The sequence below is a fragment of the Pan paniscus genome, chromosome 2 (genome assembly GCF_029289425.2).
Source record: "Pan paniscus chromosome 2, NHGRI_mPanPan1-v2.0_pri, whole genome shotgun sequence".
Classification (NCBI taxonomy): Eukaryota; Metazoa; Chordata; class Mammalia; order Primates; family Hominidae; genus Pan; species Pan paniscus.
In genome coordinates this window covers 14739826-14758093 of record NC_085926.1, presented here as the reverse complement: position 1 = coordinate 14758093, position 18268 = coordinate 14739826, and the positions used below count along the sequence as shown (strand labels likewise).

The following is an 18268-nucleotide window of genomic DNA, read 5'->3' as shown; positions in this document are numbered from 1 at the left end:
GTCTATGATCCATTTTGAATTAATTATTGTGAGTGGTATGAAGTAAAGATTGATTTAATTTTTCCCATACAACTGTCTGGTTGTTCCAGCACCATTCCTTGAAAAGACCACCTTGTCACTTACGTTGATGAGACAAGTGCTTACCACCTGGTTTCCCCCCCTTCCTCCTGTGTTTTAGCCCCTGAAGATTTTTCCTATGACCTTGTGAGTTCCCATATGTCATTAAAGGGGTATTTAATTTATGTTATTCAGTATTTCTAGCGTTTTCTAACAAGATGGTGTTTTCAGGCCATTTAGTGCACAGTGTTGCTGGAGACAGAAGCCTCGCCCTTGTTTCCCTCCTCTAGGTCCTGGATGCACCTCCACAGGGAGGGGTGGGAGGAGACCTTGCCCGCTGCTGCCGTGTGCTGACTGTACCGCCATCCTTCCTCTGGGCTTCAGTCTCCTTTTTTATAAAGTGAGGGTGAGGTGGGAGATCAGCAGGACTTGTTTTCCAAGCCTTGGTCACTGCCCTGCTGATGGAAGCAGAGTGTAACAAGAACAACAAAAAAGCCGGCCCAAACCAGCTAGGACCATGATGGTGATGAAAGCAACCTCTAGTTGCCCTTGTTGCTCATTATATGCTAATTATAATACATTTGCATAGGCCACTCACAAGTGCCACGATAGTTTATGAATGATGCCATAGCAACACCCTGACCGTTACCTTACATGGTTCCTGGAACTCCCCGCCCCTTTTCCAGAAAGTTCACAAATATCTCACCCCTTATTTAGCATATAATTAAGAGTGGGTATAAACTAGCCCTGCTCTGTCTATGGAGCAGTCATTTTGCTGTAGCTGTTGCTGTAATAAACTTGCTTTCTTTCACTGTGGGCTGCCTCCTAAGCAAAGCCAAAAACTTTCATGAGTTGAGCCCCAATTTTGGGGTTCACCTGCAGATCAAGGGGTCAGACACCATGATTCCTGAGTTTCCTCCTTGCCCTAGTTTTCCTGGACGCCGAGTCTATTCATGGGTAGTCTTGCCCTCTCCTGGGCCTTCCACTGGGTCAGCCTGAACAAGAAAGGATTCTCAGTAATAAGGGGAGACCCTGCTCCCATTTCCCAGAGGCCATGGGCTGCTGACCATTCCATGTCTCCCTGACAGGCTGATAACCTGGGAGGTGAGTAATGGGATGCCGCCTACTCAGACACAGGTCACACACAGCAATGCCTCCTAACAAAACCCGCCCTGTAGGTTTTAGCTCTAGCTGCACCCTCTCTTCCTCCGAGGAGTCTTCCTAAAAACTGAGTCTTGGCTAGAGGAAAGAGCTACTCCGTGGATGGAAGAGACGGGAAGGTAGTTGGTAGGGGCTGCCTGCAAAGACTGGGGGTGAGGCAGCAGCAGATGTGCCAGGGTTTGCCCTAGAGCATCCATGTGCATCGGGCCACAGCTTTTTCCTTAGAGAGGCTTGGACCTCCCTATAGCCAAAACGACAACAGAAGGAAGCCTGAAGGGTCCAAAAACAGTTTATGGCTCAGTTCTCAGTTGATCAAGCACCTTCCCATCGTGCCTGGTTTGTTGGGGGCATCTTTGAGGGGTGAAGCCTTATCCTGCTCTCCTGGGGTTTCCATGGAGAGGGGCTTCCCCTTTTCTCCCTCCTCCCTAAGGTACATTTGATTCTGCAGCCCTGGACATTCGCTGGGCCTGTTCCACCAGTGGGAGGCGTCCCGCTCACGAGCAGCTCATTTTTGCCCCTTTCAGTGTGGTGAGCCCCGTGGGCAGGGCCAGGACCTGCCCTTCAGAGACAGGTCTGTGTGCACAGTGCACGCGGCTGTTGACATGCGCATGCAGACTGCTTGGCATACCCACGCAAGCACTCCTGAGCACACGGCCCACAAGGCAGGTCTAGGGTGGCAGGGGAGAGGCTTTGTTTCAGGCCCTTGCCTGAGCCGAGGTCTCCATTCCGGCCTTTACCAAGGTCTTGCCTTAGGGGCTGGAAGGTGCCTGCCTGCAAGGACAGAGGTGAAACTTTCTTTCCCTTGCCTTCCAATCCTTGTCTGTCCTTGTGCTCAGGAGGGGAGGAGGGGAGAGTGGATAGAGCCCCTGGGACCCATGATAAACATCAAGGTCCTTAAATATCAAAGATACAAGCTTACGAATATCGCAAGTCATTTCAAATTCATTTCTAGAAGAACAAGTGTATAATTCAAAAAACATTTTTGAATGATACAAAGGATAAACATTAAAGCTTGAAAAATTCAGATTAAAAAAGCTTATATTACAGAGGAAGCATAAGCATTTCTAAGCGCAACATCTCACTAAATGCTGCCTGCAGCTCAAGGCCTGAGCTCTGCTCTGGGCTGGGAGAAAAAGGTAGACCTTCTGGAGTCCTCAGCTGCTCCTGGAAAGGGCTCCGGTGAACCCAGACAAGACAGCCCAGTGTCGTGGGCCCAGCGCAGGGGTTAGGACGAGACAGCCCAGAGCCGTGGGCCCAGAGCAGGGGTTATCTCTGTCCCTCACAGGCACCCTCAGGGACATGGGGAAACTTAGCACCCCAGAGGGACTACTGTCTTGGGCCCCTTGATGCTGGCAAGGATTTCTAAGGCCTGTGGCTCAGGAAAGAAGCCCGAAATGCACCAAATGGCACTGTGGCTGGGCTCAGTGGGGATGTCTGCCCCCAGGAGGCCACAGGGCTCTGGCTTTCAGGGCATCACTGAAGGGTCCCTAGGGGTGAGCACTCTGTCATTAAGTCTCCCAGCCTGCACCATTCTCATCTTCCTCAGATCCCCCCTCAGTGATTTCTTCCCCATCACCCTCTTAACTCCCTCCTCACTCCACACTTGCTTCTTCCTGCCCCCTCCCTCCTTACTTGTTCCCCTCCCTCCTTACTTGTTCCCCTCCCCTCCCCCACTCCTTACTTGTTCCCCTCCCCCCCCTTGTTCCTCCCCCTCCCTCCTTGTTTATTCCTCCTACTTTTCCTCTCTCCTTCTCCCTCCTCCATCTTCTTTCTTACCCCCTCCCCTCCCCCCTCACTTTTTTCTTCCTCTCTCTCCTTGCTCCTCCTCTCATTTCTCCCTTTGTCTCTTCTTCCTTGTCTTTGGCCTTTCTCTCTGCCTCTTCACTGTTCTCTTCTTGCTGTCTTTCCCACCTACACCATAGACTGAGCCTCCCTCACCCAGGAAGGGTATAGGAGGCCCAGTTCAGTCCCATCTGGGCATCCTGGGGGTTGCTGGGTCACCTATCCTCATGCTACCTCTTGGAGGTAGCTTCCTTCCTTGAGTGTGGGAGGGCCTCAGCTGAGTTAACTGGCCGCAGAGGAAGTTCTGCATTGGGGGAACCGAGTTTCCAAGGACATGACCTGGGACAAGTCTGTTGGGGGCCTCTAGCCTCACAGAAGACAGAATGAGCTGGGTCTGTCCTTCCCCAGAGCCTCACCCCAATGCTGGAGGCCCGCTGGTTTATTATAGAGGCTTGGAGGACAGGGTGGGAGACCGGGGAGGCAGGGCTGGGCTGGCAAGAAGCCCCAGCACCCCGGGCCGGGGCCTGGCTCACTTGGCTGCCGCCAGGATGGTGCTACTTCTTGGAGGCCTGCTTCTTCCAACTGGTTATCTTGCTGTCCCTGCTGAGAGGATGTAGCTCCACTTCAGGCTCTCTTGTCCTAAAGATCAAAATAGAGGGCTGGGAGGCAGAAGGGCTGTTCTTCACAGTGCCCAGAGCCCAGGCCCGGTTGGGCCAGGAGGGGCAAGGCCCCTCTCCCTTGCACAGGTGAGGCTGTTGGGTGCTGTTCCAACCAGAGGGCCCCAGTAGCACCTGTGACCTTTCTACATGCTCCTAATTTTGCTTTTCTATCTTCATGAGAAATATGTGATTTCCACGCCATGCCGAATGTGTGATTCATTTCATGGTTACCAGCACCAGCAAGTAAGTGGCTTTTAACAGGTGCAGCAAGTTTCTTGCAAGGAGACAGCGGGGCAGTCTCCACCCTTCTCAGACTAATGGGTCTGGGCTGTGGGGTTTTGCTGCAAAGTCTACAAAAGGCCTCCATCTCTACCACCCAGACCACTGCGAGCAGCTCCAGGGCAGCCTGCATGCCCGCCCAATATTGTGTTGATTACATGGGCTAGATGTCAGGGATGGTGGGACATGACCCAGGCCACGCCTGGGGGGAGTGACTTGCCCAAGGCCAAATAGCCCCGAGGTGGCCTGCTGTGAGCCACGCCCATTCTGGCAGCTGATGTGGTCACCTACTTCTCAGCCTCCAGAGATAACTCCTTCTCCACATAGTCTTCCAGGGCCAATGAGGAGCTGCTTCCTTGGATATCTTCTGATTCGGCTTTCTTGACTGATTCAGAATCCTCCAGGCTCAGGACAGAGTTGGGAACACTGCAGGGGAGGCAGGGTCAGGGGCAGTGCTCAGGGCCCAGGGTGCACCACACGCTGTCCCATCAGTGTTCTGGGAGCCTGGACAGACAAGGACACAAGTGCTTCTCCTCCTGAGGGCAGCAAAGGGAGAATCTGACCTCCTTGGGGACCCAGTGACATGCTGGAGGTTGGCTTCCCTGGCTTCTATTTTGGGCTGGATTAGCCCTAACCCAAATGCTGCTACACTTGCACCCCCAACACTGACCATAGCAAATGCCTGCGGTGGGGCGGGAGGGCTCCGTAAGTGACCACAGGAGAGATGACAGGGGGCAAAGGAAATGTGTCATCATGTGTGGTATTGTGGGCTGAACACATGTCCCCCAAATACATATGTAGAAGTCCTAAACCCCAAGACCCCGGAATGTGGCCTTATTTGGAAATAGGGTCCCTGCAGACATCATTAGTTAAGATGAGGCCACACTGGAGGAGGGTGGGTCCAATCCAACATAACTGGTGTTCCTCTACGAAGGGGAAATGTGGGAGAATGCCATGTGAGGACTGCAGTTCTGTGGCCATAGGCCAAGGAGCTACCAGGAACAGGGAGCAAGGCCTGGGACTGAGCCTCCCTAGCAGCTTCTGGAAGAGCGTGGCCCTGCCCACAACTTGGTCCAAGCTTCTGGCATCCAGAACTGTGAGAGGATGAATTTCTGTTGTTTCAGCCACTCAGTTTGGGTCACCTTTGTGTCTTAGGCTGTTCGAGCAGCTATTACAAAATACCATAGGCTGGGTGGCTGTGAAACAACAGAGGTTCCTCTCCATTCTGGAGGCTGGGAAGCCCGTCATCAAGGAACCGGCAGATTCAGTGCCTGGTGAGGACCTGCTGCATCATAGATGGCTGTGTTCTCATAACTTTACACAGGGAAAGGGGCGAGCGTCCTTCTGGGGCCTTTTATAAGGGCACTAATCCCATTCATGAGGGTTCCATCCCATGAATCACCTCCCCAAGGCTCTGCCTCCTAAACCATTGCCTTGGAGGTGAGGATTTCAACACATGAACTTTGGGGGGACACACTTTCAGACCACAGCCCCCTGTTACAGCAGCTCCAGCAAACACAAACGTGGCTATTCCTTACCTTTGTGCCACACCTCACAGCTTTGCAGCCGTTCATTGTCAGTGTTTCTGAGTTACAGGATGTTTCTGAGATTCACAGCAGCCCTGGGAAGCAGGTAACTCTGGGACATTTGTCCCATTTTCCTGACAGGGGCCCCGAAGTCCAGAGAGGTGAGTGGGCTTATTCACGGGCACATAGTAAGTCAATGGCAGAGACAGGACTGGCCCATGTATGCACTGTCTAGTCACTCGGTCATATTTACTGAGCCTCTACTATGCGTCCGGCCCTGAGGAGTTTACAACCTGGTGGGGGTCATGGGTAGCAGTATCTGGTGCTGAAGAAAGGGGCATGGCTTGGGGAGGGGGCTTGAGGTAGCTCTGGGAGTATGTGGCTAAGTCTGGACTGGGGACAGGAAGTGGGTGTGGAGGGACTGTCCAGGCAGGGGCCATCCTACAAGGCCTAGAGCAAGAAACAGTGTTTAGGGGCTGTCTAAATCTGTTTTGTTTGTATAGATCAAGCAAGGGAATCACAGGTGACTTGCTTAAGGCCAGGGCCTTTCAGAGACAAGAGGAGACACAGCCTACTCCATCATTTCAAGGGCCCTAGAAAAACTAAACACCAAGAAATGCCGAGACAGGGCCTCAGAATCTGGGTGTATGCACAACGTTTACATTTGGCAAATTAACGCCTCTTTGCAGCCCCTTACCTCCAATCCGGCCTCACAAGGAGCACACACACTAAACTAAGCTGACCCTTTAAACGCCACTCTTAGAGGCCTGCCTGAGGCCCTTTGAGAAGAGGTGGACTGTGGAAGTGTCTGGGCCTATGGTCCAGTCCCTGCCATTCTCAGGGGGCGGGGTGGAGGGCAGGAGACGCAGGGTAGGCTGATGGGCTCCTCCAGGGCCCCCCTAGAGCCCCAGCCCAGGGTGGATGTGGAGGAGGTCCCAGCAACTCTGTTTGGTGTTGAGTGCTTGAGGAGTGCAGGGGAAAAGGCTCAGAAAGAAGCATGGTCCCCCTCACCTGGACATTTCATTCATTCTTTCTTTCATTCATTCCCAGAGCACCTCCTCCCTGAGCTCAGCTCTAGGACTAAATACCTATAGAAGGCCCCGAGTTCACAGCCAGCCCCTCCGTCCCAGCAGTTGGGAAATGTCCCCACCCTGGGTACTGGCCTCCTCCCTGTTCTCCCTGTCTCCAGCCTCACCCTCTTCCGTCCAGTGCCCCTACCCCGCGCCCCACCAGAGGGCTGGTCCTCCTTGATCTGGCCTTGTCTCTCCCACTTAAAGCCAGTGTGTGGTTCCCTGATGCTTGCAGGGGTAAGCTCCAGCCCCCACGGCATGACGCCTGCTTCAGGGTCTGTCAGAATCTGGCCCAAACTATCAGCATGTTTTTCTAACAGCCTGTCTTGGTGGCTCCCCTAAATCCACAGCCCTCCTGCTCACAGGTTCCTGCGGTGCACTGAGCCCTTGCCTGCCCCAGCCCCTCCTGAGTGCCTTTTCCCTCTCCTCCTTTGCTGGGCCGCCTTCTTATCCTTCAAGCCAGCCTCCCAGGTCCCCTCCTCTGCCAAGCCCTCTGAGCTCTAGCAGAAGGTGAGATTTCCTCCACCGTCCCCTCTGCCTCCGTGCTTATGATGGTGCACTGCTCACAGCTCTATGAATCTGCCCTGCAAGTGCCTCGGCAGGATTTGGTCTCAGCGCCTTGGCACCCCCTGTGTCTGGCTCTTAGCCAGGCATGAGTGAGTGAATGAACGAATGAACCAAATGATGGGGACATCAGAGGACCGTGAACGACTAGGCCAGCAGAGCCACACAGCTGTCCTGCTGGGGTGACAGGAACACATGTCCCTGCTGACAGTGGGCCAGTGCTTCTCTGGAAGACTAATCTAGAGGTTGATTCTGAGACCATCCTTGGTCAGGGATAAGCAAAAAAGACCATCCGGGGCTTTGCGACAGGCCAGTCCCTCCAGGAATTTCAAAGCCTTTGTACTCACCACAGTGAAAAGGAAAAGCATCCACAAGAACAGATCGGGTGTGGAGCCCACCTCCCCATGGTGTTGCGGCTAGCCCACTGTTTCTGAGCCCCTGGTCTACTTCAGGAAGGTAATTTCTCTCTACTCAGTGCCCCCTCAGGCCCCAGTCCAGAAAAGAGGTAGTTTTAACACCATCCTCATCCATCATTACTGTCTGCTGCTGTGACAAGCTCATGATACCCTGCTTAGCCCCAACCCAGTCCCTGCCAGGTTCATGAGTCTACAGCCCAACTCTGATCAAGTCTCTCTCAGCTCAAGAACCTTCATTAGCTTCCCATTGCCTGTAGGATCAAGTCAGGAAAGCCTACGTCTGCATGCCCTTCCCCTGCCTGTCCAAGGGGCTTCCTTGGGCTGAGTGGGGTGTGGGGTTGCTGGCATGAGCAGCCAGTAAGGGTGGATTGCTGTTCCTCGGAGCAGCATCATAGAGGGAGGGCCTGGCGGTGGCTGGCTCCTTGCTGAGCACGGGGCCTGCTCTCCACAGCTCCATCCTTGGAGGGGTCTTGGTGTATACAGCAGATGAGGGTATGGGCCCCCTGCACTGCTGATCCAACTAGAGACCCAGTCTCCTCACCCTGTGCCCTCCCCACTCCCCTGCCTACCCCTCCTGCCTCCACCTAGTCTCTTCCTGCCTCTTCTGAGGTGGGCAAGGGGCAGGGGTGCTACCAAGTGGCGCAGCTGTAAAGAGCTTCCCCTCCCATCTGGATAGCACGTTACAGGATACAAAGCCTCTTGAGGCTCACATTGGTGTTTCTGTAGCACTCTGTCTTTATCAGGTCTCATTCCAGTTGGTAGTGTGGTCTGCGTTTCACAGAGCCCTTGACAGTTTATACCGTGCTTTGTCCCTTCTAGAGTGTCTTATGGTTTACAAAGTGCTTTGAAGGGTAGGAGGCGCATTACAGTTTAGAGAGCACTTTACGGGGCTCACAGTAGCTTACGGAGTGCTCTGCTGTTCTGGAGAGCAGGCCCGTGAGGGCGCACAGCAGTGTAGAAGATGCTTTCTGGTTTACAGGGCACATTGCTGCTCCCAAAGCCCTTTGTGATTTTGGGGACATGTGGCAATTTACAAAGGATTTTGTCTTTTACAGAAATCATGACAGTTTGCAAAGTACTCTGTGGCTTACTGGGTGCATTAAAGTTTACACAGGGCTTTGCAGTTCACAGGGCACATGACAGTTTAAGGAACACTTTGTCATCACAGGTGCAGTCATCTCTGACAGCTTCTGATCCTCTCAACTCACTCCTCTGAGAATGGTCCAGAAAGAACTACACCCCCATCCCACAAGGAGGGGACTGAGGCCCAGCAAGGGCAAGGCCAGGTTTGTGCCATCACCTGGGCACACTGTCTCTCCAGGGCACCTCCCTACCCTGGCTGGGCCTCCACTTTCCCTTCTCTAATATGGGCGCTCAGGGCCCGAGGTCATCTTTTCTGCAGGAAGCTCACCCACCAGACTCCCACATTGCCTAGCAGCTGGGGTTGGAGCCCAAGGCTTCACTCTCCTCTCCCCACCACCCCATGCCAGGCCCACGGACAGCACCACAAAGGGGCACTGCCAGGTGCCTCCACCCTAGACACTTGTGAGGGCTCCAGGACACCAGGTCTGGCACATTCCCATCCTGGGGACCTAACAGGCTAGCAGGCGAGGCAGACAGTTGGCCAGTTAGCTCCAGTCCTAGGTAGATGGAGACCGGCCTTTCCGAGAGGTCCCAGCAGGAGGATGTGACAATGGAGGGACAAAGCAGAGGCTCCCGGCCCTCGCTGGTCTCCCGTGCTCCAAGACATCTTCCACAGTGAGTCGGAGCCGTCATCCTGACAAAGCTGCCCGGCCACGCTCCTCAAAGCCTCCCACAGCTCTGGCCACACTCAGGAAGGGGACAGCCGCCCTGGCTGGGGGTCAGGCCGCCCGCACTTGGCTTCCAGCTACCCTGGCGCCCCACCTCTTCACCTACCCACTCTCTGCATCCTGGGTGCTGGCAGGCTGAGCTAAGATGGCCAACTGCCCTCCCTGCCTGGTGGGCCCTTCACGCCCCGTCACCACTGTCACAAGTCCAGTCCTGGTCTCTTGTGTACCTCGTCCCCACTGCTGTATGAGTGCAGCGGGGCAGCACCTCTGCTCACTGGCACAGATAGGGGCCTGCAAATAGTAACTAGTGTGTGACCCCCCTCCCCCTCGCCAGCTGCCCCTGAGGGTGATGAGGGAGGCAGGGGCATAGCAGTGACTGTCGTGTGCAGGTGGACATGGTGCAGACTCATGAGCTCTGCATGTGTTCTGGGCTGTTCTTCCCAGCCTGGCTACTGCTGGCCGCTTGAAAGCTTTCCTGGCAGCTCCAGCCTCCTGAGCCCTACCAGGTGTCAGAGCTCCCTCAGTCCCCTCCATCTGGGGGCCTGGAAGCTTTCGGGAGTGAGGATGGGCCCTTGGCCTTTCCGTTCCCTATTGTGCTGGTGCCCAGTTGGGAAGAGTCTGGCAAGGACAGGGGCTGAGCCAGATGTGACCCAGTGCCCTGCACAAGGCTGCCCTGGGGAGGGGATCACTATCTGCCACATAAGAAAGGAGAAAAGGCACAGGCTGAGTGGGGGACAGGGAGGCTCCAAGCCTCACACAGCTCTGGTCTCTGATCAGTCCTGGCCCCAAGCTGGGCTGCTGTTTCCCAAGCTTGGAGCCTTCTGCGGCCTTATCTTGGTGCAGCCCACTGGGCCCGCCACTCCCAGAGGCCCTGCAGACTCCCCCAGTTGTTTTTGGCCTGGCAGGCCCTCACAGTTCTGCTCTGTTTGTCAGAAGGCAATCTACCTGCCAGGTGACAGCTTGCCCCAGCCCCTGCTGGAGCTCAGGAGGCCCCCGTGGGGACCCTTTCTTCCCCAGCACCTACGGCCTGGCTCCTTTGTGGGTTCCTCTTCCTGCTCCTGGCCCTTGCCTCCCCATGGCGGCTTCACAGACGCCAGGCCCACATTAAGAACTCTTTCTGTGGCCAGCTCCTCTGAGGAAAGAGAAGGCTGAAGTGCCCCCAGCCTGGTGGCCACCCCAACCTGACCGGACCTGGCTTCCAGCCCAGCTTCCCTGCACCTGCTCTGCTCACCTATTGCTTTTCTCTCCACCTCCTCACCTCCACGGAAGGATTTCCTGGACTCCCCCCCACATTTGTGCAAAGCCAAGTCTACTCTGGGTAAGGAAGACATGATTCCCACCAAGCAACAGTGAGGGCCTCCCTCTCCTAGCACTCTAGATGCAAAGCTGTTGGCCAACATCCCTCAGTAAACGGAGGACATAGAAAACAATGTCAGCTCCTGGCACTGCAGACTCCCTTGCTCTAGGCATGGATTCTTCAGATTTCAGAGACTGTTTCCAGCATAATGGTCCCTCACGCTACCCCTTCCATGGCCTCTGACCATCAGCCTTCCAAACCTAAAGGTGAACATTTATTCTTTCCCCCAAACCATCCCGTAGCAACTGAGCCTGCTGAGACCTTGATTCAGCCATCTCTTCTCCCTCAAGGGCACAACTGATCAGCAAGCCTTCTATGTATTCATCCTGGTTGCATATTTAGAAAATAAATGGACCGGCCAATCACAGAGGTCTGCCCTTTAGGCTGCTGCTGAACCTCACTCACTGGGGTGTGGCTGCAGAAGCTACCATCTGAACCACATGCATCCACCTTGTCCATGAGGACATTGTGAGATTTCACCCAGCATCTTCTGGAATCCAGGTGATGCGGCCGGCCAACAGCACGTCTTGTACTACTAACAAGTCACCCTGCTGGAAGAGGAACTGGGGTGGATGGAGTACTTTTCAAACATGTCCACAAATTCTTCAACACTCTTTCCCCATCAAGAGGTGGTGTCTAATTCCCCCCGACCTTGAATATGGGCTGGCCCTAGGGACTTCAGTGCAATGGAATGTGTGATGCTGCATGACTTATGAGGCTAAGGCATGAAAGGCAAGACAGCTTCTTGCTGGCCTTTTCCTGGGAAGCTCCTTCTTGGAACCCAGCCACCATGTTGTGAGGAAGCCCAGGCCACTTGAAGAGGCTACATTTGAGTGGTCTGGCTGACAGCCCACACTGACCACCAGGCATGGGAGTGCGCAAACCTTGGAGATGACTTAGCCCCAGACAACTTCTGACTGTAACTGTATGACAGACCTTCTCACTCCCGCCAAACAAGAACCACTTAGCTGAGCCCAGCTGGCACCAGGACCATGACAGAGAATAATAATAATAATAATAATAATAATAATAATAATAATAATAAACGATTGTGTTGTTTTATCCTACAAAGCTTGGGTGGTTTGTTTCACAGATACGGATTATAGGAACGACTGCTATGGCAATGCTTTCAATTAAAGATTCTATTTCCTTTTTTCACCTAAGTGCTCTTAAACCATCAACCCACTTGGCTATTCTAGGATTAGGAGGAGTCCTACTGGTTAATAGTTTCACGAATCTGCCTCTTTCCATTTTCAAGAACCTAGACCATCTTGTGTGCATGTTTGTAGTTTGTATGTATGTGTGTATGTTTCTATCTAGTTTGTGTGTGTCTGGTTTGTGTATATGTGTGTATAGTGTATGCATGTGTATGTGTGTCTAGTTTGTGTCTACTTCTGTGTGTCTAGTTTGTGTGTGTTTGAGCATCTAGTATGTGCAGGAATCTAACGTGTGTACATGTGTGTCTAGTTTACGTGTGTTTATAGTTTGTATGTATGCGTATAGTTTGTATATGTGTGTATCTGGTTTGTGTGTATGTATGTGTGTCTAGTTTTCTGATTCTTTCCTCACCATTCCTGAACAATTGTTGAAGACTGTTGTAAGCATACCACTAAGTTCTTTCAGAATCCTTGAATATAACAAATTAGGAGAGCAGAGCTCATTTTAATGATAATAATATCACTAACAAGGGTAGGCAGTAATCTCAGTAAACGTGAGCTATGTGCCAGCACTTCCCATGTGCTGACTCCTCTAATCCCCATAACCCAATACAGTGAGTCTCACTCTACAAAGAAGCTGGTGCACAGAGAGGGTGAGTGTTTTACACAGGTCACGCAGCTATGAAAGGTGGCCGGACTCCTTAAACTGTCATTTCCTACTAAAGAGCATCTTCCTTTTGAGGACATCTAGAGCCAAATAAAAGTTATGTCTCTTTGTAACTACTTTCTGGCATCCTCCACTGTGATGTCTGAACGTCTATGTCCCCCCAAATTGATATGCTGAAATCCTCATCCCTAAGGTGATGGTGTTGGGAGGCAGAGCTTTTGGGAGGTAAGGCAGTCAGTCATGAGGGTGGGACCCTGATGAATGGGATTGGTGCCCTTATACAACAGGCCCCAGAGAGACCCTCGTCCTTTCTGCCATGCAAAGACACAGCAAGAAGGCGCCATCTATGAACCAGGAAGCAGCCCTTCCCAGACACCAAATCCATTGGCGCCTTGGTCTTGGACTTACCAGCCTCCAGACAGTGGGAAATAAATGTTCAACAGGCTAAGACATTCACTCCCCATGCACCATAGCAGGCTAGCCTTCTTCTGAATGTTTCTGAAAATGCCCTTGCTGGTCCTCTTTGGCATCTTCCTGCAGCCTCAGTTCATCTTCAGCCTGGGCCCTTCCCAACAGCGTCCCCCTGTCCTGTCCTGCCCTTGGTGCCTCTGTCTTTCTCCCTGGGATTGTTGGTGACTGGTCTTCAAGGACCACCAAGCCCTCTCCCTCTTGAAGTCTCAGGCAGTGGGGTCTCAGTGACTTTTCTGTCTGCACCTTTCAGCATCTGCTCCTCCTTACCATCCACAGGCTCCTCCTGGGCCTGCCTTCCCCGCTGAGTGCTCTGAGTTGTGGGGGTCACTTGGCATGACCTCTTCAGTTCCTCCAGAAGTGGGTTGCCCCACTCGGACAAGGCCCAGACTCAGTTTACTGCAGTGAGAAGGGCATAAGGACTCCTAGAAAACTGAGGGTCCTGTGTGGGAGTAGGGGGTGCCCAGACTCGGTGCTGTGGGGGTGCAGTCACAGGACTTAGGGCTGCATACCCCAGGTCTGCGTATAAATAAGACTTTCCACATGCCCCATCATTTGCTTCACAGTTCACAAAGCTCTTTAACAAACACACTTTCATGAGATCCTCACAGCCTCTCAAGGTGGGCATTATTTCCTCATTTTGAAGGTGAGGAAACAGAGGATTAGGGAGGTAAACTGATTCACCACAGTCACCCAGCCAGTAGAGTGGAGCAGGGGCTCCAACCTCATCCTGCAAGTGTCTCACTGCACCGTGCTGCCCAGGCATTCTCAAATCTGCTCATGTTCCCCTAAAGCAGTCTTCAGGCGCTTCATGCAGCGCAGGCTCCTTCCTGGACTAGGATATATTCTTCTTGAGCCACTCAAAGCTAGGTCTCTCGGCTCAAGAAGATCATCTCACGAGAGCTGGGCCCAGGAGGTGCTCAACAAGTTGGCATCACCTGGTTGAAAAGCCCAAGCTCAGAAGCCCAGAGGCAGACTTAAGCCAGCATTTCCTGCTACAGGGGCCTTGGATCACTTCATGAATGGCCTTTGTCTGTGTGGGGAGGCTGAGGCAGGAGGATCACTTGAGCCCAGCCATTCAAGGATGCAGTGAGCTATGATCACGTCACTGTACTCCAGCCTGGCCAACAGAGTGAGACCCTCTCTCAAAACAAACAAACAAAAAAACAAAGCAGAAGCAGAGCCCAGCTTGCACATGAGGTGGTGGTAGGGTGTGGTGGGACAGAGAGGGGGTGTAGCCAGAGCTCCTGCCCACCAAACCTGTCTAGAATATTCCAACAGAAACAGGGACTGTGCAAGCATTCCCATGTCCCTCTTTCCCCAAGGGGGCTCTTTTTCCAAACTTGTGTCCCAAAGAAACCCACAACATGGCCTTGCTCACACACCCCTTCCCACTCTGCACCTGCTCCCATCTCTCCCCTGCCCACCTGCAAAGTCCTCCTGCCGCAGTTTTTGCCATGTGTGTGCCACAGGTGGAGGCTTCCCACCTCCAGCCCCCCTCCCCACTCCATCCCTTCAGCCCCGCCTGCTCCCCTCAGTTCCCCTTTCACAGCCCAAGTCTCCTTTCTGCCCTCCATACCTCCCCAGGCCCATCCCTCATCCTGCGTGTTTCCTGTTTTACCTGAATTTGTAGTCATCCGGCAGGAAGTAGCCCATCTTGTAATCCTGTTGAGACCGGAAGATCTGTTTCAGCAGATTCTGCTTGCTGAGGCCATATCCATTCAAAACACGGCCCCCAAAAATGAGCTTCCCCCCGGAAAACATCTGTTGACAGGAAGGAAATGAGGAGAGATCCTCAGCACATCAGCACAGCAGTGTCCACTGATAAGACAGGCAAGTTTGGAATTTCACTAGAACAGCGCCACAGGCTCTCAGAGCTTATGCCGTGAGGCAGGCCTGGGGTGGCTGGGGAAGGAGTGCTGCCCTCCCTGAGTTGCCCAGGGAGGTATGGCCAAGTCCAGCCCCTGCCCAGGCTGGGACGGTGGGGTTGCCCTATGATCTGGGGGCCTGGTCAGGGGTTTGGCTCAGCCATACCTCCCTGGGCAACTTGGGGAGGGCAGCACTCCTTCCCTTCTGCCTGCTTGGCCACCCAGCTCAAATGCACTTCACATACAACCCCACGGAGCCCTGGGGCCAGAAATGTGTTCTCCTGCTGTGTATGTACGTTTCAGCTCATCCCATGGAATGGGAACCCCTTGAGGGCAGGGCTCCCACCCCCACAGGTCAGTCCCCAACAAGTAGACACCTATCCAAATATTTCTGTGCAAAAATATTCATGACGGCACTATTTGTTATGACAAAAAAATACAAATGACTTAAATGTCAACAAAAACAGCACAAATAGATAAAATGACAGACTCTTCACTTTGGGAGGTCAAGGTGGGCGGATCACAAGGTCAGGAGTTCGAGACCAGCCTGGCCAGTATGGTGAAACCCCAATCCTACTAAAAATACAAAAATTAGCCGGGCATGATGGTGGGAACCTGTAGTCCCAGCTACTTGGGAGGCTGAGGCAGGATAATCACTTGAATCCGGGAGGCAGAGGTTGCAGTGAGCCGAGATTACACCACTGCACTCCAGCCTGGGTGAGAGAGTGAGACTCTGTCTCAAAAAAAAAAAAAAAAAAAGAAGACAGACTCTTACACAGTAGTTAAAAATCAGGTGTTACAACTATATAAGGACATGGGGAAATGCTCATGGTATTTTAATTTAAAAAGAAGAATTGCAAAGAATATATGCAGAAAAGGACTGCAAAGGTCAGACACCAAAATGTTAGCATGTGGTGGCCCTTGCAGGTGCCAGGTACATATCTGTGGGATGAGCAAATGAGACTCTCTGAGTGATCTGATGATGTCATTATTTTCTAAATTATATTTTCTAAGCTTTCCATAAAGAACATGTGTAAGTATTTACAGTACACTGTTTTTAGGATAAAGCCATTTAAAAACAAACAGATGAAGGGAATTTGATTTGCTAGGTTGAATGTCACCTGTCCCTTCAGTCTCCTGGGATGGGGGACACATAGGGTCCTGGGCTTCAGCCCCAGCTCTGTGTGCTGGGTGACTCTTGGTCAGTCTTCCTGCTCTCTGGGCCTCAGCCAGGGTGGGGAGATAATTCCGCAGCCCCTCCCTTCTTCTCCTCTCTCCTCCTCCTCCCACATGTGTGATTCTGCAGGGGCAGAGGTGGCTGCGGCTGGGGTGGCAGGCAGTGGATAGCAAGTCCCTGCTGGCTCACCAGAATCATCCCCTGCACCACAGAGTTCTTCTTCACCATCAGGGGAGGGTCCTCCTGCAGGGGGCTGTCCAGGTCATACTGCAGCAGGCGGTAGGAGTCATACCGGCACTACCAGGGGAGAAATATGAGAACTGGTCACCCCCATGCCAATAAGATGTACCTGGATTGCCATATTCTCGGCTAGGCCTGGTTCCCCCTGAGTCCTGGAGCCCTGTACAACTCCCTCTCCCCAACTCCTCCTGCTCCAGGGGCCCTTGGGCCTGCATGCACACCTCCCATGACTGTCCCTTGAGGATGTCCCTGGATCTGATTAGAGCCCGCTAGGGGAGAAGGCCATTTCCGAGATGGCTGTCCCACATGTGACTCCCACTAGCCTGGCTCTCTGGGGTCCACAGAATGTGACTGCTCCCTTGCCCTGGGGGTAGCACTGCAGAGGTTTGAAGATGGGAACTGTGTTCTTAGGTGGACCCGTTTCCAGGCTTTTGAGTCTACTTTACACAGCATAAAGAATTCCCCCACTCCCTACCCACTCCTGGCAAGCCCCTCAGGACCCTCCCAGTCACTATATCCAGGGAGAGGACCTGAACTGAACCCACACCTCAAGGTAGGGTCTGGGCAATTCAGAGGAAAGCTGGCCTCTCTCCCCTCCTTCTTTCTGGATGCCTCAAATCTATTAATACAGCCAATGTGCTGTCTTCCCATTTTATCTGCCTTATTTCCAGGTGCCTCCAGCTATCCTTTCAGTCTACAATATGAAACTCAGAACCACACCCAGTGTTCTAGCTGTCAGGGAAAGAGAAAGTCTGGGAACATTTCTGCATTCACCAAAGACACCCTAATCTGACACCTGCTTCCAAGTCTGTCCTCCAGGCCTGCTGCCCACTCCTTTATGAACTTCAACTGCCTCAGGCCACGCCCTGTCCTCACTCACACTGTTCATGGCTGGGCTTGGCAACCTGAGCACTCCAATTGCTTAGGGACAACTGTTAGCGAACAACGACTAGCCCCATGATAAGCTAAAATCAACTCTAAGTTCCCCCGTGTGCAGGGATTTTATCTGTCTCTACATGGACGGACACACAGAATGAACTCAATACATGCTCACTGGATTGAACTAAATTAGAGGTTGGCTCTGGAAAACAAACATGGCTTTGCTGTATGGGACAAGTGAAAAGGCTTGTGGCTGAGTCTACACTCTTGGACTGAGATGGTCAAAGGGCTACTGGTGTCTGCTCAGAAGGTCTGGAGCACAGACCCGAGGGTGGACGTGCCAGAGTCAGGGAGGGGCCACTTCTGGGAGGAGGGTGTCCATGCAGAACCCCTACCCCTGGTGTACATGAAAACCCAGAACTCTGCAGCAGCAATTGGGAAATGGGCAAAGACAGCGGATTCTAGGAGACAGGAGGGCAAACAGGGCTTGAAGGAAGTCACCATGTGGACACCCAGCTCATGTGCTCATGTGCCATCCTTTGCTCCAGTTGGTCTGGGGTTGGGGCCAGCCTTCAAACTGTGCCAATGTTGCTGGGAATGACTGCATGCTTGGAGGATTACATAAGCCTGATAGGTGGGAACGACTCTACTGCAGCGATGAGTAGGCAGGAGTGGGTTCCATGGGCCGGAAGCCTCCCTTTAGACCTCAGCCATAACCAGCCGGGACCTTGAGCAGTGCTTCTCTCCTGTCCCCCTCCGCACAGGCCACTGCCTCTTCTAGGAACATTAATCACCTGCCAAAACCCCATTTAACCTGGATGGCCCTCCGGACCCCCAGATGGCAGCAGGCACATGTTCCCAGGCTCTTGTGTGCCCAGAGCTGTCCTCTCACGGCCTCACTGGCAGTGCTGGAGTTGCTGCCACACTGGGAGCTCCTCTAGGGCCCGGTTTGCATCTGAGTCATGCTGGGTGCCCAGGGCCCGGTCCATGCCCAGCACACAGTGGGTACTTGTGACAGTCTACAAGTATTTTCAGAGCCCTGAGGATTCAGTGGTGAGCACTGCCCGTGCTCTAAATATTTACACCAACAAACAGTCACAAACTGGAAGGAAAGGACAGTGCCCTGATTT

At 53.0% G+C, this 18268-nt stretch overlaps 1 protein-coding gene across 5 annotated transcripts in view; it reads right to left on the bottom strand.

The window, feature by feature from the left end:
• Positions 1 to 3046: 3046 nt before the first annotated feature.
• Positions 3047 to 18268, bottom strand: part of C2H3orf20 (chromosome 2 C3orf20 homolog) — a 101908-nt gene continuing 86686 nt past the window's right edge. For all 5 annotated transcript variants that reach the window (XM_063602719.1, XM_055109521.2, XM_055109523.2 and 2 more), the window contains exons 14-17: positions 16209 to 16316; positions 14596 to 14738; positions 4230 to 4364; positions 3047 to 3639 (exon numbers count right to left, since the gene is read on the bottom strand). In XM_063602719.1, coding sequence (XP_063458789.1) covers positions 3555 to 3639; positions 4230 to 4364; positions 14596 to 14738; positions 16209 to 16316 — 471 coding nt within the window. In that variant the 3' untranslated portion in view covers positions 3047 to 3554. The remainder of the gene's footprint in view (positions 3640 to 4229; positions 4365 to 14595; positions 14739 to 16208; positions 16317 to 18268) is intronic.